Consider the following 22,239-nt stretch of genomic DNA (forward strand, 5'->3'; position numbering starts at 1 on the left):
ACTTTCGAACGTCGCAGAATCATTTACTGGGTATTTTATTTTTCAATTTGATTTCTTCTGTTTTAAAAGTATGCATATAATTGCGTTGAGAAACATCCAATTTAACTCACACTTTATCGATTTTTAAGTTTCTTCCCATTTAAAAGATGGTGCTAATATAAGATCCACAATTAATGGACGTGTTGTCTCTAGTGGATATAATTAACATAATTTTCATTCTTATACATATTAAGAACTGATAAAATGGTTTATAAAAATTGGGTATAATGAAAATGATTTAATTAAAATATACAGAAAGTTGTGAAATAATGAATAATATCAATAAAATAGCAATTATAATTTTATTTGAATAATATCAATGAAATAAAATAAAAATAAGATAAAGTTGTGAAGTAATGAATCAGAAACAACCTTTTTTTGTTGTAATAAATATTACATTAAATATATAATATTATTGCTGAATTTAATAGTGCAATAAATTTACACATAGTATTATTAAAAGTAATGCAATATATTGTCAGATTGAGGTTGTTTGGATAAAATTGTTTGACGGTTTTTAAATATGTGTAAAAAGATATTAAACTTCTGTGAATTTTTTATATATATGTACTAAAGGTTACAATAAATTTAATATTTTATATCATTAAAAGGAAAAACTTATTAATGCATTAATTAATTATATTTGAATAGTGTATAGAGTTTTTTTTACATCTCACTGATAATTCACATGTTGACAGAAAGTGCCAAAAAGTGACATCTGTCCTATTCGTCTCGAACCCTAGAATCACCAAGTTCACCCCACCATCTTCTATTTCATCAGCATCATCACGCAAGATGCAACACTGTCCCTAACATCTTCCAAGTGGCGTCTTCTGATAGGCTTCACAAACATTAAGGTTCAAGTCACATTATTTATAAATTTGGGACCTTCTGTCCCTTGTTACCCAGGTTTGTTTTCACAGCACTGCTAGTTTCAAAGGTTTTTAAGCTCTCATTTTGTTGATAGGATTTGGTTTCAGTGAAGAGAAAATGTCTGCACAGAACCCCCCACATGAGCAACCCCAAGAAGATGAAGTTGGTACGTGCCATTTCCGTCTCAATTTCTGCGTTTTGATTTGCGTAACTGCTTCTCAATTTTAATCTTAATTTCATTTAATCATGTGTTTCATTTGTAATCTTTTTCTTTTTTTCCATTTCTTGCTTCTTTGTTTTATTCAGAATCAGATCAAAACCATTCGCTGAGCAACCTGGACAAAGACGAGAAGTACGCTAAGTTGTTTTTGTTTTATAATTTGCCTTTTTCACAATCATCTCATTAAAATAGAAAATATTAATATTTGCTAATATTTATTTACAGGCATAGGGTTATAGGTTTGTCAGGATTGCAGTGTGCTGTCTGCCGAGGTAAGTCATTTGTTTTTATAAAAATAAATAAAATTAATTAATAAATAAAAAAGTATTTCTGATATTTTTTTATTAATAACGAATAAAATTAATACATGAAGAATTACTTGTGGTGCTCCAACCATGTATAAAAGAGCATGTTATGTTCAAGGTATACTGTATATTTTCATATGGAAAGATATATATTCTGGGAAAAAAAATAAGAGATTTCTTATATGAAAAAGTTTCAACAGCCTTTTATTCATATACTCTACACAAAAATTCAAACACTGACACTATTATAATCTTGAAATTAAACTATTAACTTCCCAATTCATAATATTCATATTTCTCTCGATCTAAACAATAATTTAAAATTTGAAACATAACAAGAAAAGAAAACTCCTAAAAGCTTAACTTATTCAAATTATATATTTAGGCATATATTTTCAAATCCTCTTATTTACAAGAGAAATAGCTTCTAAAAACTAAACTCATAATTCTATATTTAAAGAATTAGTGACTAAATACTAAATTAGCTAAAACCTTACCCATTAGTTTTAGAAGTTGATTTCATGACTAATTCATATACTTATTTTTTTTACAACAAAATATATTTTGATTATTTTATCAACAGAAAATTAGATAAATAAAATGGAGTAATTGAGGATACTCCAACCTATTTATACAAAAAATTCCTTGTTTGTTGTTAAGCTTCCACCTTGTAGGCCACTGTTCCCTGCACTTCTGCACCTCTTCCCAGACAGTCGATTAGCACAAATTGTTGAATTTAAAACCCTAACTACATGAGTTTGATTCATGGCAGAACACAATTTTGATAAGACTAACAATTTTCAATTTCTAAAGTAGTCTATATAATGATTGAATTGTTATTCTCTCTAATCAGTTTCTAGTTATTGTTGTTTTTAGTGTTCAACATTCAATTTGAATTTCAAGTTTGAAATTTGATATCACTTTATGCTTGTTTTCTTCCTCTATTTTTTCTAGTAATCTTTATCATTTTCTATATTATACGAGACTACCTCTTCATTTATCCGGACCTTCTTCTTGTTCAGTGTATTTTCTCTCTTTTTAATTATTATTTTTAACTTTTTAATTATTATTATTATTAACTTCATCTTCATAGTTTTAACATTCAACCAGTGATTAATGTAGGAAGGTTATTTTTCATTCTCTTATGAACATCAACCTTCTTCATGACATAGATATCTTTATACTCTTTTTTAGATTTTGATTCTTTTCTTATATCTTCTTCCTTTATAATCAACTTTTCTTTTATCAAATTTAAAGTCTCACTTCTTCTTTTTTCTTTTATACGAACATTAAACACTTTTAAAGAGTTTTTCTTGTAATCACATCATTTGTGTTCAAAAAGACACTTTATATCCTTTCATTATTAACAATTAAGCAATATTTAATAAATTTTTATTAATATCAAGAGATATTAAAAATTAATTTTAAATTTGAAAAGTTTTTAGTTTCAGTTGTTCCTATATAGCAATATGTTATCCATTTTAAATTCTTGCTTTGAAAATGATAAATTCATTTAGATATACGAAGAGCTCTTCAAGATGTGTTTTATATAACTACTATTTATAAATCAACTTTTATAAATATGTTTATTGTAAAGAGTAAGGTTTGGTCTTGGATCTCATTAAAGATACCGTCAGCTAATTTTTCATTCTCTGATTGGTGTTTAGAACCCTTGGTATGTATTCAATTTAGTTTTTTTTATAAGGGTTGATCCTTGTTATTCTTTTTTATCATGTGATAGACAGTAGGATGTCTTTTTAGTTGATATGTAGATGGAAAGGTACTTTGTGAACATCATTTTGTTGTATAAGAGTTGGACCATCCCTGAAGTGATCCCATTTAATTTCATTGTTATTTGCTAATAAAAAAAAATCTAGTTAATCTTATGTAATCTTAGACAACTTTTTTTTTATGAGAGAGGTGCATATTTTGTCTTGTCTGCTATGTTCTAACTGAACACACTTCTAAAAAATTTATATATAGCCCTTGGAACACTGTAGACTATTATTTTTCTAGGGACAAGATGAAAATACATGTGTATTTTTGTTTTGGTTTTATTGGTTATTTTTAGTTCTTGTCCTCCCTTAACAAATCTTTGTTGTCTATTAAATCATCTTCTTTGTTCTTGTGTCCATAAGGCATTTAGCCAATATGATAGAGTGATGATACATAAATGTCTTAGTTTTGTAGAAACACAACTATGACTTCTACTTTTCTAGTTACTGTAAGATTTTTTTATGAACAAAGAATTAAAAAAATAACTAAAATAAAAAGTTTGAAGCAAAAATAACCCTCCCTTTCCCTACATTATACAAAACCTGTAAACCTGCCAATACTAACTTCCACATAGGCTCAGTTTCCTCTAAGATACCAATCTTGGTCTTTCTCTTACAAGTTTTGCACAACAGAAAAGGTGCCATAAAAAAATACAGCAAAAAAACATATAGTCCCTCATGTAGCATATTGAGTTGTATAACCTGTTATCTGTACCAGCACCCTTTCAAAGCTATTCCTTGTTGCTAAGATCCCCGCTTCAATCCTGTGTAGAAGTTTTCTGCTCTGTTCCTTGCCTACATATGCACATCCAGCTATGGCTGTACAGTCCAAATATGTTATTACTTTTGAGCCGCATTTGCTGCTACTCTTTTTGCAATCCATAAGATTCCCTTCACTACCAGTTCTGCAGGCTGATTTGCTGCATAATTCTAGAAACATCTAGCTCTCTATCATTCAACCTGAGATTTGTTACTAGGAAAAACATGTAATTACATCCAGAATTTAGTAACATTATTTTGTATAACCTCTAGGCACTGTGACAATATTTTGAGCAATTCTATCATTCGAAAATTTAGTAACAAGAAGCCTTGCATTGTTGATTATACCAAAAAGTTTGTGAAATTATTCTTCAATTCTTTCTGATTCCTTCATTATTTCAAATTCTTGAATCAATTCAGCGGTTGCATCCCTTTCACTTTTTGATTTCCATGTGCCCTTGCTTTAAAACCCCGAAATTTTATTGAGTGTTTTCAGCATCATTATTTTGTTAGCACAACCTCCGATATTGCAACAAGCAAGGTTGCTATCTTTCTTTTACTTTCTGTAGTTCCTTCTTTGTGGATTTTGATTTGAGAAAGTATCGAAGGATAAACCTTGTATTCGTATCATTTGATAGAAAACTCTATATTGTCAAATTATTATTAGACTTTTCTACAGATTCCATGATGACAGAAATCTAAGGTAAGATTTAGATAAAAATAACTTAACATTTAATTCTTTCTGGATTTAGTGTGAAATGTGATTGTAATCTTTTTCATCTATTGCAAACCTTAAAGTGTAGTCATGCTTCACATAATTGTTTTTTTTTTTAACATGCATAATGCACAAACAAATATTCCCATCAGGGTGTTTTTTTTATAAGGTATGCATCCTTGTTGTAAAATTCACGATTTTGAATGACATACTGAACATGAATGAAAAACAATAGAAAAAAAAACACCACCTATATTTCTATTTTAGATTGTGCATTGCTTGTAGTTATTACTTGCCAATGCACTTGTGATGCTGAATACCCTGGCCAGTGTGCGTGTGTGGAGTGAATGTGCTTCAATTTGTTGTAGAAAACAGATTGGTCTGGCCGTGCAGAAATTAAATTTAGTTTATAGAAAAAATTATATTTTTTTCTTATTTTTCTCTCATAAAATACCTAAGAAAAAACTCGTTGAAAACATGTTCATATATTGAAGCTTTCAGAAGATTTTGTGGAATGGATACATTAATCTGGAAAGTTTTGATTCTCATACAGACAATCTATGTGACAATAAACCAACATATGATCTTTACAAATTTACCAGTTTACAGCTTCTAATAGATTTTATGTTGACGTCTGCAAGGTTGAAATTTTATAACAATATACTGATATGTCAAATAATGCAGCATCTAAGGCATGTTTTAATTGGTTTCCCAATTTACAAGATCATATAGTAAAAGATAGTTTATTTCTTTATATGTGTAGGAATCATTCAAAATACAAGAACGCTGATGGAATGCTTTCATAAGTTTTGCAAAGAATGCATTGAGAAATCCATACGCCTTGGGTTGGTCCACGAACTGCAATCTATGTTACTGTCTTACATATTTAGTTGGGATATCTTAGTTTATTTTTACAAGTGCTAACAAATCCAAATTGGTTTTATTGCAGTGTCAATGAATGTCCTGTTTGTCATGTTCATGTTAGTCAATTGTCACTGAAAGAAGATCCACAATACGATGCTATAGTTTCTGCTATAGTGCCACAGATTGTCAAGTACAAAACACAGGTAATAAGATGGACATGTTGTATATAGGATTGAAAAATGTATTTGTATGAATAAAAAACTCATGAACATGGTTTTCTGACACAGGAGGAAGTGGATCTGCTTTTGCTAGGGAAGACTAATGATAAAGAGGTGCAACTTTGCCCAAACATTTTTCAAATGTGGATGTTTATTATAATAATATCATTGATTATTCTTGTTGCTTTACAAAGCTTGTTATGACCAAAGAAAGTAAGAGGCCTTGAATATCAAACTAGTCTTAGGTTATAATTTAAGTACTGTCACTTGAACAATAAATTTTTACATTAAGTTTATCATTTTATTCTGCTAACACCAGCAAATTTTGAACAGACTATGACCAATGTCCGTGACAACAGGGCTAGGAATAGTCGCCTCTCCAAATTTATTGATCTTCTACGTAACTCTGATGTGAAGATTGATCAGGTAATTTTTTTCTGATAACAATTGTTTAAATATTACTAGTACTGGACTTACACATATCCTCCAAGAAAGCCCATTAGTGTTTAAATGTCGGAACAACCAATGAATGTCTCTTCGACAATCTCCCATGAATCTTGAGAGAGGTTGTTAAGTTCTCTTTTCTTATACTTTTGTACTGTTGCTTGGGTATTGGTACTATTGCAATGATTTTTATGTTATTTCAGCTGGAGATTCACCTTGAGCTTGTCTCTTTGGACGAGCAAAGGGCACCAAGTTTGCAGGAACCATATGTTGTGTGCAGGCCTAGCTGCACGGTGAAGACAGTGTGCAAGGTTGTTATCTCTCCCATGTAAGACATTTTTGTGTACTATGTTCTTATTAATTCTGATTGGATTTCTAAGTGCAGTATATTGAACGCAATGCAAAGATGCTGAGGAATCAAGTTGAATTATTCTTGATAGAAGAATCAGAAGCCAACGCTGTGAGTGGGAAGATAACAGTTGATGCAGACAAGGACAAATTGCGTGTTCTACGAGATGAAGAAACTTTGGCTGAACTATACACTCCAAATGTCACTCATTCTGCTCGTCTGGTAAATTCTACAGCCCAACCTAGAAAAAGTTTTCAATAAATATTATGTACAGAAAGTAAGCAAATAAAATATAATAATCTAATCTTCTAAGTTGAACCAATTATTTTATTTTTTTCAAAGTTTATTTTACTTTCTCAGTGTATAAGACATGATTAAATACTTTACGTTTTCCCTCTTAGTAGTGTTGCTACATTGTTAGCATTCCTTCTTTTATTATCTCATTTTTTCTTCTTGAATTTGATATTTATACAGCTCCTGGGTTATAAGATGAAGTAGGGGAAGCAGATGATGAAAAAGGCCCTGAAGTATTATGTGTTTATGTGAATAATTAAACAGAACACTGAAAAATGTGTGGTTGTTTTATCCCCTTTCAATAATTTCCCCCCATGTTGAAAAATGGGCTGAACCTTTTCAGTTTCACTGAAGCAGGGATATGCAGAGACTCTGCATTTTACAGACTTCCGCTGTTTTAAACTATTTCATAAATATTTTTATATTTCATGAATATTTTACACCTAAATCTCACTCGTCCACATTTCTTTCACTACATATTATTGTCTCTTATTTCAACAATTATTCATTTCTTTAACATTTTCCAGCCAGAAATGGATTCTTGCATTAATTACTCACTCCATCCGGTGTGCAGTAGGTGCAACAGCCATTTAAGGAACATAAATTATTATGAATACTTTAAATCTAACTCAATCTCATAAAACCGGTTTATGAAGGTGAGATTTACACCCACTTATATACTATGAAAGAGACTATATCTCTAGTCGATGTGGTCCCCTTACGCCGCCGAGACTGTCAACTCGTGCGTGAAACTATATATTATGGGTGGTCTGATAGCGGGTGACATGATAGGCTTAACACAAATACTCACTAGGATAAGATCGAAATAACTCTGATATCATATTACGAAATGAACTTTAAGCCTAATTCAATCCCATAAAACCGGTTCGCGGGATGAGGTTTGTATCCACTTATACTAGGAAAGACTCTAATCTTTAGTCGAGTGAGATTTCCAACAAAACTAGATTTTTTATAACCCTTCTGGACCAGTTAAAGAATTTTTTATCCTCCGTTCATTCTTCAAAAATAATTCTAAAGAGGTGTTAGAGATAAAAAAAATACAAGTGATTAGAAATCTATTTATTTAAAATTGTAAAATAATATTTTTAAAAATTATAATCATTAGCATGGTTTTACCAACACTAGCTAAATTAAAGTAAAATACATCAGTTAATTAAGTTTTAATCAAAAATCAATTTAAAACTTAATGACTAATTAGTGTGAATTTAATTATTACCTGTAATAGGTTTTGAAAAGTTAATAATAGTGAATTAACCTCATTTAAAATATTTAATTAATGTGACATAGAAAAAGAATTGACGCGTTTTTTTAATACAGAATTACGTTACATGAAGAATAGAGAAAATGATTAAATGTTAGAGATGAAGTTTATATCAACACGCATCTCAAACAATAACACCAGAGTCAACTAGGCTAACATGTTTGTTTAGTATATGAATGAAAGCTATAGTATATACGATTTAAAAAGAGATCAAAAGTGAACATATACTTATTATTATTGAGTAAATTATGTAATTTATAGAATTAAGTAAAACCTACATTTATTATCAAACTTGTTTTTATTTTTATTTTTCTGGTAATATCTTTTATTTTGGTAAAAATCTATTTTAATTACCAAATGCAAAAAATGAAAGATAATTTGATTTAAATAATATTGATACCATTAAAAGAAGAAAAAATGGTCAAGTAATCGCACTGGAAAACAAGGATAGATGGGTTTGGAAGTATGGCGGGTTTGTTATGTATCAGTTAAATCCGCTAAGGAGAAAGTAAGAAGGGAAAAGTTCGTGATTGTACAATTTCTTTTGGAAGATTAAGGCTATGCCTTCAGTTTATGTCAGAGCTTGGAGGGTGTTAGAAAACAAGACTGCTACTGAGAAATGTGGGGTTGTGGTTGAAAGTAACTTATGCTGCTTGTCGGGGTGAAAGAAGCACTACAAGAAAATCATGAAATAGAAACCATTTTTTAGAGACAAAAAATAATTAGTTGTTATAATGACTAAATTAGAGACCATAGACACAATTAGTTTTTATTATTGTTAAATGGTTTATAAATGAATGTCTAATCAGCAACCAAGGTTTTTGCTACCAATTATTTAGATTTTAAATTTGGTAGCAGAAGCCTTGGTTGTTAATTAGACACCAATTTAGAAACCATCTAACAATAATATAAACTAATTTAGAAATCAAAATTTTTTTAGTCTCTAAAATTATCTCTAATTTAGTCACTATAACAACTAATTATTTTTTGTCTCTAAAAATTGGTTTCTATTTCATGATTTGCTTGTAGTAAGGAGACAACAAGTCATTTGTTTTTTTTGTTGTAGATTTACTTGGCTAGTTTGGAATCTTTGTTACACATGGTTAGGGTTGAGATTGATAGACCATCATGCTTTTGTTTCACATTTTATGCAGTTTAAATTGCTCGATGCACCTAGATCTGTTAATATAATTTTGGAAAATGTATGAATTGTGTTAGTAAGCGAGATTTGGAGACATAAGAATAAACACATTTTTAAAGGGGAAGTGGTTGATCATCCAGAAATTGTCTCCCTGACTAAATTGAATGTCTGATCCTAGATAACTTCTAAAGTTCCATCAACGTACTTTTCTTTTTCAGATTGGTGTCTTCTAACCCCCCTAGTATGTAAGTACTCGATTAAAAGTAAATGATTTTTTATAGGTTGGTCAGACTTTTACTTTGTGTTTGTGAGGGGTGTTAGCTTTTGTTATTGTTATGAGTGGTAGGTGATCAAGATGATTTTTCCTGTTTTGAACTTTGTGCTTTGATAATTGTTTTTAATTGATGGGGTAGCTTGTTTTAGTGTAGCTTTTGTTGTACGATAAATGACTTGGTTGGTGTTATTTTTTTTAGACAATGACAAGCTTTTTAGATTTTGTTTCGCTTTAGAAAGAAATGTGTTTGACTCTTTTCTTTTGTATAAGACTTTAACTATCTCTGAAATTATCCATACTTATTTATTTTTTCTTGTTCGAAAGAAAGACGTGTTTATCTCTTTTGTTTTTGTATAAGACTTTGACCATCCATTAAGTAACTTATATTTATTTATTTTTCTTGTTTATAAAAATAAGTATGCAGAAAAAATACGTTATTTGCGGTTACATTAAAATGTGGTAAAATACTTTTTGTTGAATAAGCAATTTCATTTAATAAATGTAATATTTTATAGTTTTATTAAACCTTGTAATAAATAATTTTCTTAAATAATTGGTTTAATAACTTCAATATTTTATAGTATGTGTTAAATGTTGTAACAAATTTAATATTTTATATGATAGCCAGCAAAGATTAGTTAATATATTTGTGTATGCTTTATTAATTATATTCAATAAAGAGTTTTACTTCTCAGACAGCTCATCATAAATAAGTTTGTTTCAATACATTTATATATGTAATAAATATATTGGTTTTTATAAAATTATTTTAATACTATTTCATTACAGAATCTCAGTTTCATAGAAACTGTCCCTGATATTTTACATGTGGCGTGTTCTGATTGGCTATATTGACTTTAGGTTCAAGTCATAGTCTCACTATTTATGCAGGTCAACGCGTTGATGAACTCTCACTTCGCCAATTTACCCTTGTTTCGCTTGGTAACACTACAAGTTACGAAGCGTGTTAAGCTTTCATTTCGCCAAAGATTTTCATTGGAGACAAAACAATGTCAGGACAGAAGCTCCCTCACGACGCTCCACCGGAGCAACACCAAGAACAAGTGCAATCTGCAAATGAAGTTGGTATGTGTCATCTTCCTCTCAATTACTGTGTCTGGATTTGCATAACTTCTTCTATTTTAATCTGAAATTCGCTTTCTGTGAATCGCTTTTGATTTTCATTTTTTTCATGCTTCTTTGTTTTCTTCAGAATCAGATAAAAGCTCTTTATTGGGCGACGAGGACGTGTAGGTTAAGCTGATCCGTCGTTCTACGTTTCTTCAGTCATTTACTTCGCGATAAGCTGTTTTCGATTTTTTTTATCGCTTTGATTGCCTCTTGAATTTTAATGTTCATTTGTTTTCTGCCTTGGAATGGTTCGTTTTGTGTTTATGGTTTTCCGTGTTGTGTTTCAGTTGCATTTTAAAGCTTTTGTAGTTTTCGCATGTTTTTATGAGTGATGCACACGTAGTCTCGTGTTTTTTTATTTTGGCGGTGGATGATTGATTGTAATGAGTAAAGCCAACAAAACCTAAATAATCTCTCCCTAAAATTATTGCAAAACAATGAGAGGACATAGATAAGCGCAAAACTAAGCATTTCTTCCATCTTGCACCAAGACTCCAAGACATATATTTTCATCACAAAAAGCCACAAGAACAAAAAAACTTTATTTTTTAGTTCTAAAAAGAAGATATCACACCGGTTGGTCATTGCACCGGTGTAATATATGTCAAATATTTACAAAAAGTCACTGCATTTTTATTTACATCGGTTCTTAACCGACTTAATATATCATTGTAAAATACATTTTCTGCACTAATGTTTATATTTATTTATTTTTCTTTACTAATAAAAAAATAATAGGAACTTAAACCAACTAGGGTTGGTAATGCGGGCTGGTCCACCACACATAGGCCTGCCTCGCACTTGGTCCGCAAAAAATGGGTTGGATTGGTCCACAAAAAGTGGGTCGGGTTGGTCTGTCCCGCATAGAATCTGCAGACTAATTTTTGTAGCCCGCCTCGCATAAGGGTTGGCCCACCGGCCTGCGGGCCAACCCGCATAAGAAATATTTAAAAAAAAATTAAATTAAATAAAAACTTTGAATTTTTATTATTTAGATGCATTAGATAAATGGTCTCATAATATTATTTTCACGAGACATGCGTAGTAAGATGTTATTAAAATTTTCGGAATGTGAAATATGAGGTTACATGAAGAAAATATGGAGGTGTAAAAAATATTTCTACATATTAAAGTTATGCGGGTCAATCTGTCCCGCTCCGCTCTTGGCCTACGTAGGCTGCGAGTTATGCGGGACGAGCCTAAGCAGACCAACGAGTTGAAATAAGCAACATGTCTTGCGTTTATTTTTTAGCGGGTCACGGGTCACGGGTCGCGGACCGCCCTGCACGACCCGTCCCACTTTGTCACCCACCCCTAGAACCAACATAATGCTGAACTTTTCTTCACCCTACCTAGAATGCAATTATATCATGATGCTATAATTGTCATGTTATTACTTTGAGTTAGGTACACCTTATCACTGAACTAAGTATTTGTATAAGGGTTGAGACACCTCTTAAGTGTCTCCTTTTAATTCATTTAAATTTTTGTCGACAAAAAAAATATCATGAAGCTATCAAAGTAAAATAAAAACACATGTATAATTTGAAAATATGCTTTACTTTTACAGAATTTATGTAAAATCCTTTTTTTAACAAGGATGTTATTTTGTTTAGCATGAACTTACTTATTGCCTTTCTATATGGATTAAAACACTTATAATATTTTTTATTTAATATTTTTTTTTATAAAGAAACTTATTCATTGGAAAGAATTTTATCTTTCTTGTATAAATTACATCAACTTGACACTAGGTTCTGTTTGGGTATACCAACCTTTTCAAATTAAAATCTAATGACATTTGGGTATTCTTTGCTAAGCTCATATATAATGTGAAACATGCATAGTAATATGTTCTTAACTCAGATATATACCTAGGCAAAATATCTTAACTTTATGGTGAAATTACTTACAATTACTCTTATCTTCACATGAACAAAGTTATATATGTATATATCAGAAATTAGCCAAATCGTTTGAAAGTAATTTTTTTTCAGAACATTTTGTTTCTCTCTCTTTTTTTCCTATTTCTAGGATGACCATTTTTATTAATTGAATCAATAAAATATAGATGGACTATATTTGTTAAGGGGCTTTTAATTTCTCGCATAATACATTGACGTAAAGGACTTTAGAATTGAGAATGATCATCTCCATAAAAGATTAAATAATTACGTTTTTCACTATCATTTTCTTGGTGTTTATTCGCAGATGTGTGGAAATAAACTTGCCTGATATAAGCGAAAATCTGCAGTGTCCTATCTGTTTAGGTATGAAATTATTTAATTATTTTTTAATTATTAACTTATTGCTCTTGAACATGCTATACTGTATGTTTTCATGGATGAACTTTTTCTGAGAATGTTTGATTTGATTCCCCTAATTACGAAATCATATAGTTAAAAATTGTTGATTTGATTACATGTGAAGGCGTAATTCGAAACACCAAAGCTGTTATGGAATGCTTGCATCGCTTTTGCGGAGAGTGCATTGAGAAATCCATACGCCTTTGGTTAGTCCTCAAGCTTCCAACGAATAGGTTATTATCTCTCAGAATTTTGTTGGGACAGTCCTGTGATAGTATTTGGATTGGTTTGACTGCAGTAAGAACGAATGCCCAGTTTGTTGTGAACATATTCCAGGCGGATGCACACTAGGGGATGACCTTATTTATGATCATCTCATTTCTATTATTCATCCAGATATTGACAAGTACGAGGAGGAGGTAACCTAACATTTTAAATCTTGGATTCTGAAATGCATTCATGTCAATTACTAATTCATCTTCATGTTTCTGCCTCACTAATTTAATATGTTTCTTGAGTGCTCTCTTTAAAATCTGTCTCTCGACTTATTTAGTTGTCAATACAAAATATTTCTACATACTATAATTAACATTTTCCATTTCCCAGTCTCTTCGACGTCTAACAGAAGAATTTGAGAGGAAACAAAAGGCGAGGGCAATAGCTGTAACTTTTGCAAGGAGCCGCAGAATAATCAGAAATGCATGTGAACATCAGATATCCAATGATAACGAGGTTATGAATGATAATGATACAGGAAAGGAGTTGTTATCTGATGCTGAGAAGACAAAAGCTGAACCAAACGAAGGTGGAGAAACAAAAGTTCTGCAGGAATCTGCGACTCTCCATGCAGATGGAACTGGTGATGAAAATATTAATTCCTGATGTCAATAGAGAATAATAGTTCATCTGGGTACACTTTCCCGGGAAAAAATAGTCATGGGATTTAAACCGTTTAATTTTCATCCAAGAGTCTGAACTGTCTTCACATTTATGAATGCATTGAACATTGAGTATGAGTAATTGTTAGTCCATGAAATTGAGATTTACCAAAATTAGTTTCTCTTAATAATAATTAAAAATGTTTTGGTACTTCCACTCAAAATTTTAGTTATTCCTAGTAGTCAAAATCGCGATCAAAGTAGTAAGATAGTTCGACTCTACGATCTTCTTCAAGATCTCCGATTTCTGATAACTTTGAAAGTGTGATTCCGGCGGATCGCGTGAGATCGACATTGTAAATCGAAACTCGTGTGTGTGAGTTGACGACTCTTGTGATGTTGCAAATCGTCTCTCTCAGCAGTCCTTGCGGCGGTCCTCGCAGCAGTGCCTCTCACGGGAAGCGATTCACACAACATCGCGACGGGGTACGGTGGCGCCTCTGGCGGCCTCGTGGTACTATAATCCGAGCGAAGCATTCGACATGTTCCAATATTTTCTTTGCTGTTTTAGTCTATTGATGCTAAGTATCATGAGTTTTTGTTACACGTATATAATAATTAGTAACATCAAAAAAAAGTTACTAAATCAAAGAAAATGTTACTAATAAGATTTACTAACATTTTATCAAATACATTTACAAATATGTCACTAAATATTTTTAGTAACATTTATTTAATAAAAAGGTAACATTTTAAAAATATTACTAAATCTTTTTAGTAATATTTATTTAATAAAAAGTAACACTATAAAAATGTTACTACAAGTTTTTTTTAACTTTTTTGTTAAAAAGGTGACATTTTAAAAATGTTACTAAATCTTTTTAGTAATGTTTTTTAATACAACAGTAACATTATAAAAATATTACTAAAATAACTTTTTTTAATAAATAAGTAACATTATAAAAATATTACTAAAAGTTTTTAGTAACTTTTTTTAATAAATAAGTAACATTTTAAAAATGTTACTAAATCTTTTTAGTTATATTTTTTTTTAAAAAAATAACATTATAAAATATTACTAAAAATCTTTAGTAACTTTTTTTAATAAAGAAGTGACATTTAAAAAATGTTACTAAATTTTTTTAGTAAAATTTTTTTAACAAAAAAGTAACATTATAAAAATGTTACCAAAAATCTTTAGTAAATTTTTTTATTAGAAAATTATACAAATTATTTAAATTTAGATTTAGATTGTAAGATGTCAATTATGTTTACATGTTTTTATTTTATAAACAAGCTAGTAATAAAAATCTATCAACACAAACGTCAATAATTTCAATAGTTGAAAATGAATTTAGAAATATCTTGTGAATACATTGTCACTTGTGTTTACCATCTAGCACACATAAAATTTCTAGTATGTACTATGATTAGAGTTTCACAATCACATAATCAGTTTATGGGAATGATAATGACAGTCATTCACCAATGGGATCAAATTTGGTGACACTGAATTTGTGACATTAGTCAGCAGATATCCAATCTGAAAGAAAAACAGAGGTAAATTAAAATATCAACTGAATTCAATGCAATACAGGATAAATACCAAGAATAGTTCTGAACCAACTAAACTCATAACATACATGTGCAGACATTTACTATAAGTTATTTAGATATTCAAGAAAGAAACAATGACAAAAATTCTAAAATTACACACTTCAAATATAGCTTGCGACTAGTCAACAATTTATCTCATCTCAAATCCTAAGAAAGACAAATGAAGTGTTGATAGTCAGAACAACTAATAGGGGGAGTATAGGTGGACGGTAGTTTTTTTTACAGAATAAAGGGGTAATTTGTTTTTACTGTGTTGCTTGTTTTAAGCATTAGGAGAATCCTCACTTCCTATTCTTGACAAGTACATTGTCTTTCTTAATGTCATACTAACTAAAAAACTAAGAAAAAAGAGCAACAAAGAATGCCTCATTGGCCTTTACTGGTCATAGATTGAGAAATGCACACAGTATTAAAGACATGGCAGGAATCAATCAAATAGTGCTCTGTGATCAATCAAATAGTTGCACAACACAGAAGTGAGAGATGTACCCTTCTTACAAAAATATAAGAAACATTATAGTACCAAATATTAACTACTACATTCAACTTATGACCAAAACTTGTACATTATTTTTTTCCTGTTATTTTCAAATCAGAATCCCAATTTCATTTTAATAATTTCTGCGATCCTTTAATGCACACATTTGGTATACAATTTAGTGAATGTATCTTTGTTTTTTCTCTACTTATTTAACTATGGTGTGAATGATGATCATAACCAAATCTTGAATTAAAGAAAATTTTGTGAATAGGAGTGAGTAGGCAGGCATGGCACCACAAAAAGGTTCTAACAAGAAAAAAGGAAGTTTTGTCATCCATTTTAGGGTGTGTAGGTGAATGAAAGAAGATAGCAGTGGAGCAAAACTTATTGCAACAATATCAGCAATTGGGTTTAGAAAAAGAAAAATAAATGCTTGAACTGACTATTAAATGAATGGGGATTTTTTCAACCTGTTTATAACTTAATGTTACATTTATGAGGCAAGCAAACAGTGGTTGCAGTAACTTCCTCCACATGGAAGGGCAATGTGACTCCAGGAGGCTATAGGTGGCCACATGTTTATTCATATTTTCAAAATCATATGAAATACAATGATGTCACACTCAATCAAATGCTAAAACTATTTGTTCGAGGTGTTTGATTCCAATAAAGCAATTGTAAAGAAGAAATCAAATTGAAAGAAGAAACTATGAGAACAAATAGATGGAACCATCATCAACTATAATAAAGAATATAAAAAAAATCTGATTACCTAATCATGAACTTTAATTCGTCCCATCAAAATGAAGCTTTGGTTTTCGTTCTCTTTTTCCAATCTGTTTCTTTTGAACACCACTGATTTCAATACTTGTGTTAGATGGAGTTCATTAACAAAACAATAATGAAACAAAATAAACATATACAACTATGATCTTATAATAAATTACACTAATAACCTTTCTTCTACTATACTGAAATGTAGTTTTCCTCTTAGTCTGGCTGCTCTATTGAAATAAATTTCTTTTTCCTGATTCAAATATCATAATTAAGTCAATCAATATTAAATTACTTAAAATAAAACAAAAAGACTTAGACTTACTTCATTTGTAATACACTTCCATGCTTTAAAAGCCTTTTTATGAACCTACTTTTTAGACTTAGACTTAGACTTAGGCTTACTTCATTTGTCTTGAAGCTAAAAATGAAATACCTGATAAAAAATGAAAAATTATCTATTAATAACAAAATTATCTATGAACTTGAGAAATTAAAGGAGAGTAACTATTCAACAATTTAAATTCTAAGAATAAAAAAAGATCAAAACTAGAATACAAGATACAATCAACATGATGTGAAATAACAATGAAGCATTGAAGGTAGGCAAAATGGTAGCCTCGGTAGAGGATAAGGAAGATAAAAATTAGCCTCTGTTTTACTCAATCCAATTAAACATTCAATCTATTTTTGAGAATTAAGTAAAGTTTTGAGATTCATGAAAGGCGTTTTACATTAGATATGTTAATAGGCCATGTCTTGTAACTGTGGCTTTCAATTTGTTTTGTTGGATAATAATAATAATTGCAGGTTTTCCTCTGGTAATACGTAGAGATATAGAAAGGTGGTTAAGGAAAGGAAAAATAAAGAATTTGAATATGGTTGGAGCGTTGTTATTTATACGTATTAGGTAGCTAATATGCATTAGTTTAGTGGGTTGATTAGTGTGAGTGACTTCTAAGGATAAGATTAATAAAAGGAAGGGTTGTTGATGATATGTGAGGAAAAACATTGGAATCTTTTGAAAATTGATTAGTTGGTCATTATAGTCTGGCAAAAGGCACAAGGTTAGGACCCATGAGCTCCAGGGAGATTTTGGGTGGCAGGGTCCTACACTCTTCTTTATATCTTTTGTCTTGTGGCTTCTATTCTGAATTATATGTATCCAATATAGTGGTTTGGTTGAGCTCTCTGACAAAGTTAAAATTCAGTTCCATGTTATCAAAATTGTACACACAGCAATATAAAGGTTCCCCTCTCTTGATTACACCATCCACCGAATCTAAATAAGCATGTTACTTAGAATTCCATGGAGTGGTTTTTGCCAATGTTTCAGAAACTATTTCTATAAGTACTGGACATGCCACTGGTTTCGGTACTAGCTATCTAGGGTAGACTTTAATTTGCTAAACACAACACTGATTATAGGCACTGCAACGAGAAATTAATTGAGTCCTGATGTATACCAGCTAGCTAGGCTCATTATTTCACATGCATAACTCTCTTATTTGCTATGCAATCCTTAAATCCAACATGTTACATATTCCCTTTCATTAACAACATTATTTCTAGTTTTCCCACAAAGACATCCTAATAGTGAAAATCATTGAAAAGGCAGGGAAAACATGGAAAAAGAGGTTATACATAGCAACTGGAACAGTGATGTTCCGAGACATACCTTCAGTTGTAGTCCTAAATAGAAATCCACAATTATCACTTGAGCACGAGCTGGAAATGGAGCAGAGTTAACTACATCGAGAAATAAATAAAAAGCAAATCGACAAAATCTCCAATTACCACTAGAAGAAAAGATCTATCAAATAAAAATAATTAATATTATCATAACACTGCCAAATCAGAATCAACACGTCTTGTACCAAATCAATGAGAGAATCACTAATTATTAGCGTTTTAATACTAAAATCAAACACAAATTAATCATTGAAAATGAAACCGCAATAATCACCTACTAAAGAAACACTAATCCAAGGTTGAAATATGAGAAATAAAAACTGTAATGAAACCAATAACAAATTGAAGCGTTTGAATAATCGAGAAAATCTTTACCTCCGAAAGAACGAGAAGGACATAGATGAAGCACGGAGAACATAGTGAAACCTGAGGAAGAGGAACGGCGAGACTGAGAGAGTGACGAAGAGGAACGGCGAGACTGAGAGAGTGACGAAGAGGAACGGCGAGACTGGGAGAGTGACGAAGAGGAACGGCGAGACTGAGAGAGTGACGAAGAGGAACGGCAAGAGTGAAGAGGAACGGCGAGAGTGACGAACGAGACTGCGAGAGTGACAAAGAGGAAAGTGAAAAATTGAAAGTATATTTTGTATAAATTTAATTAAGTGTAATATTTAAAAACTTTACTAAATTAAAAATTTTAAGAGAAAATAGTAGTTTAAATTTACAAATTATAATATTTATTTATAAAATGTTACTGTTTGTTTAGTGTATAGTGACATTTATATCAAAATTGTTACTAAATAATTAAAATTTATATTTATTTTATTTATAGTAACATTTATGTAAAAAAGTGTTATTATAATAATTAAAATTAATATACGGTAACATTTTAAATAAATGTTACTAGAAAAATGTTACCATAGATAGAAAATGGTGTAGTGGTTATTGCATAGATTCTCTTTTCAATCTGGTTTTTTAATGCATAAGATTTGAATAATTTTGGTGTGTTTGATCTTGAGGCACATTAAAGATATAAATACGATGATACAAGCCAAATCCAATTATAATTGAACTTGTATCTCACACACAAAAATGTTGGTTGTGATTCAACTCCAAATCAAACACAACATAAACAGTCAGCCATCTATGATTGTGTCTCAATGTAAAAGTACTTTACATTCAAGTACTTAAAAATTGAATTCATGTAAAAACCGAGAAAACATTAGCATCCCTAGAATAACATCAATGTCTGGATCTTTACTATTTTGAAATACAAAACTCCCCACGACATTAATTTTCAGGTTTTGCAGGGAAGAATAAAATAGAGATAATAGCCTTCGTGTCAGTATCTTCTGATCAGCTTTTCTGATGGAACACTCTGTCCTTTAATGGCACCTGGCTGACTGGCTTGGCATTTCCTGCATGGAGATAGAAAAGACCTAAAAACTTTGTGGCCAAACCACGCTCTTGTCCTTTCCTTGCTTTTGTGGTTTCTTGCTTTCACACGTTGGTCATCATATTTCCTTGTTTGCCCACTTGAGATCTTGGCATTGGCATGATCAATTGCTAGTAATGATCTTAAGGAAATGGGGGGATCTGAGAAGACAGGTCGATTTGCTTGAAATGGTCTAATTTTTCCATCGGAAATCAGCAAATCAGCAGGTGTGATTTTGAAGGGATTGGCACTAGAACTTAAGTCTTTTATGCTGGAAAATTCAAAATCTAAGTCTTGTTTGCTTACCTGGTGGTAGTAGTGAGTAACGTGGTTAGGAGTAAGAGGGTTTGGGTGCTGGTCTTGAACAGAAACGAGACCAGCAAAAGAAAGTGAGTCAGTAGAAATGCTATCATCTCCACCACGAGATTGAGATTTGCTTCCTTGACGTGTGCCCATTGATTTACGTTGTCACCATATTCATATCAACTTCAGAAACGCATATATAGGTGGGAGAATGTTTTTATGAGATAAAATAATCTTAAATTTTATAATTGTAGATGAATTGTTAAGCTTAAATTTAACAGGAGGATGATTAGTGGTACACAGTAATAAATATATATATATATATGTGTGTGTGTGTGTGTCTGTGAGACATGAACTATATCTAATAGTTTTGTGTTTGCTGTGATATGTCCCTTAAATGGTTGCATGATGCATCCCAAACTATAATCCTTCGAGAATGGTGTGTTGGTCGATAATTTGATGTTCCAGTTTTACTTAAACTCTTTCCTTTTCATCAAAGGTGACCAACATTAGGTTGTTGGTCAGATTCAGGGCCTGCAATGAAGTGACTAGTAAAAGATGTTAGAACAATTTTGTTGCTGCAAGCTTTGATTTCCATGAAGAGCTACGTGATGTCAAACTACATGTGATCTTTCGTAAGGTTTGAATGCTTATTTCTTTCTGCATTAAAGTAATGTGCAAATTTTCACAAAGGTTGAAAATAGACTAAGCGGTCCAATGAGAACCAAGACACGTCTCTATTGTTAAATATACAGAAAAGAAAACAACATCTATATGCTAAGAAAAGGACCATCAAACTAAAAGTTACTATATTATATCAAAATCGTCAATTGATCGTAATAAATATATGAAACAAGAGATTCAAGTCGTTATGTTTTGTTTCTTCCTATAGGTTGTTAATTACATTTTAAAAAATAACTCCATATTTATAAAATATTATTTTTCAAATAAATGTATGAATACTATTTAATTTTTTTATTTTTTAAAATATAATTGATGTAAAGTACTCTTTTCAAATTTTATTTATATAAAATAGTTTCAAAATTATACCTACAAGCTTACTTTTATACATGATAAAGGATGTAAGAATAACCAATAGATTATATTTAAAGAACTATATAGTATCAAAAAATTAGTTAATGAAATGAATTTTATGTGTGTAACCTTAAAAAATTCTTCAAAACTAAAATTATATTTTTAATTTTTAAAAATTGCGTGTTCCAAACTATCAACATAAAACTAATTAATGTTATCAATTGGTTTACATCAACCATGAATGCAACGAAGGTATTGATGAAATGCCAGCAACTAAGAATCAAGTTAAGTTTAATACTTATATAATCTATAGGAGCAAATATAATTTTGAATTTTTGAATTTTTATTAAATTATTTAATTAAGAGGTTGAATTTCATATAGAAAGATGAAGAATCACACAAAAATAATTACATATATAGTATTAAAGGCAGCACCTATGTGAGAATTAGTTGCTAATAAACATTAAAAGATTACTTAATAAGAATTAATTGAAATTTAATGAGTCTTATTATATAGTTGTTGCACATAACTTGTAATGCAATGAGACATACATCAATCTTTAAAGAGAATTAGGTTTTATCTTTGTGATAATTTTATGAAATTTTTTATCTTATTAAAATAAATTACTCATAAATTTTATTTTTATTGAATGTAGCATTATTATCTTTTCTCTATCAAAAGGTATTTCGTTTTCTCATCAATACTCGTGCAGTTTATCATAATTCATCAACTTTCTAAGTAAAATGCAAATTGAATAATGTAGTTTAAATTGTTAGAATGCCCGCTTCCTCCCATTTTAAAATACACCATTTTGATCCCCCAAGTAGTTTAAATCACAGTTAATAAAGGGATAAAAAGTGGTTTTAGATAGTGTTGGGAGAACCAAATGTTATGTTATTTTTTAAATTTGAGGGGGGAAATAAATAATAGAATGACTAATAGTATACTTTAGAAATTTTGAAGAATGAAAATCATAATTTACCTAAAAAGCAATTATTAATACGTGTCTAAAATATATGAATAAAAATAGTCAA

The 22,239-nt window shown here is 30.5% G+C and overlaps 2 protein-coding genes across 2 annotated transcripts; both read left to right on the forward strand.

Moving 5' to 3' along the window:
• Positions 1-946: 946 nt before the first annotated feature.
• LOC137812063 (putative E3 ubiquitin-protein ligase RING1b) lies at positions 947-7,293 on the forward strand. Its single transcript, XM_068613952.2, has 10 exons — positions 947-1,078; positions 1,219-1,264; positions 1,358-1,404; positions 5,450-5,531; positions 5,636-5,753; positions 5,838-5,882; positions 6,102-6,194; positions 6,416-6,523; positions 6,598-6,783; positions 7,036-7,293. The coding sequence occupies exons 1-10, from the start codon at positions 1,030-1,032 to the stop codon at positions 7,057-7,059; spliced, it is 798 nt and encodes a 265-aa protein (XP_068470053.1). The 5' UTR covers positions 947-1,029; the 3' UTR covers positions 7,060-7,293.
• A 3,244-nt stretch (positions 7,294-10,537) lies between these two features.
• LOC137809771 (putative E3 ubiquitin-protein ligase RING1a) lies at positions 10,538-14,002 on the forward strand. The gene is made up of 6 exons (XM_068610855.2): positions 10,538-10,638; positions 10,766-10,802; positions 12,895-12,953; positions 13,114-13,195; positions 13,288-13,408; positions 13,596-14,002. Exons 1-6 carry the CDS (start codon positions 10,563-10,565, stop codon positions 13,869-13,871), a joined length of 651 nt encoding a protein of 216 aa, XP_068466956.2. The 5' UTR covers positions 10,538-10,562; the 3' UTR covers positions 13,872-14,002.
• The last annotated feature ends 8,237 nt before the right edge of the window (positions 14,003-22,239 follow it).

The sequence above is a fragment of the Phaseolus vulgaris genome, chromosome 2 (genome assembly GCF_051622355.1).
Source record: "Phaseolus vulgaris cultivar YP4 chromosome 2, ASM5162235v1, whole genome shotgun sequence".
In the NCBI taxonomy this organism is placed as follows: Eukaryota; Viridiplantae; Streptophyta; class Magnoliopsida; order Fabales; family Fabaceae; genus Phaseolus; species Phaseolus vulgaris.

Bases quoted from the DNA above. Each gene is read 5' to 3' on its own strand.
- LOC137812063 (XM_068613952.2), top strand. From the start codon at position 1,030: ATGTCTGCACAGAACCCCCCACATGAGCAACCCCAAGAAGATGAAGTT. The intron at 1,265-1,357 runs GTACGCTAAGTT...ATTTATTTACAG, and splicing joins AACCTGGACAAAGACGAGAA to GCATAGGGTTATAGGTTTGT. The intron at 6,195-6,415 runs GTAATTTTTTTC...ATGTTATTTCAG, and splicing joins CTGATGTGAAGATTGATCAG to CTGGAGATTCACCTTGAGCT.
- LOC137809771 (XM_068610855.2), top strand. From the start codon at position 10,563: ATGTCAGGACAGAAGCTCCCTCACGACGCTCCACCGGAGCAACACCAA. The intron at 10,639-10,765 runs GTATGTGTCATC...TGTTTTCTTCAG, and splicing joins GCAATCTGCAAATGAAGTTG to AATCAGATAAAAGCTCTTTA. The intron at 12,954-13,113 runs GTATGAAATTAT...TTACATGTGAAG, and splicing joins GCAGTGTCCTATCTGTTTAG to GCGTAATTCGAAACACCAAA.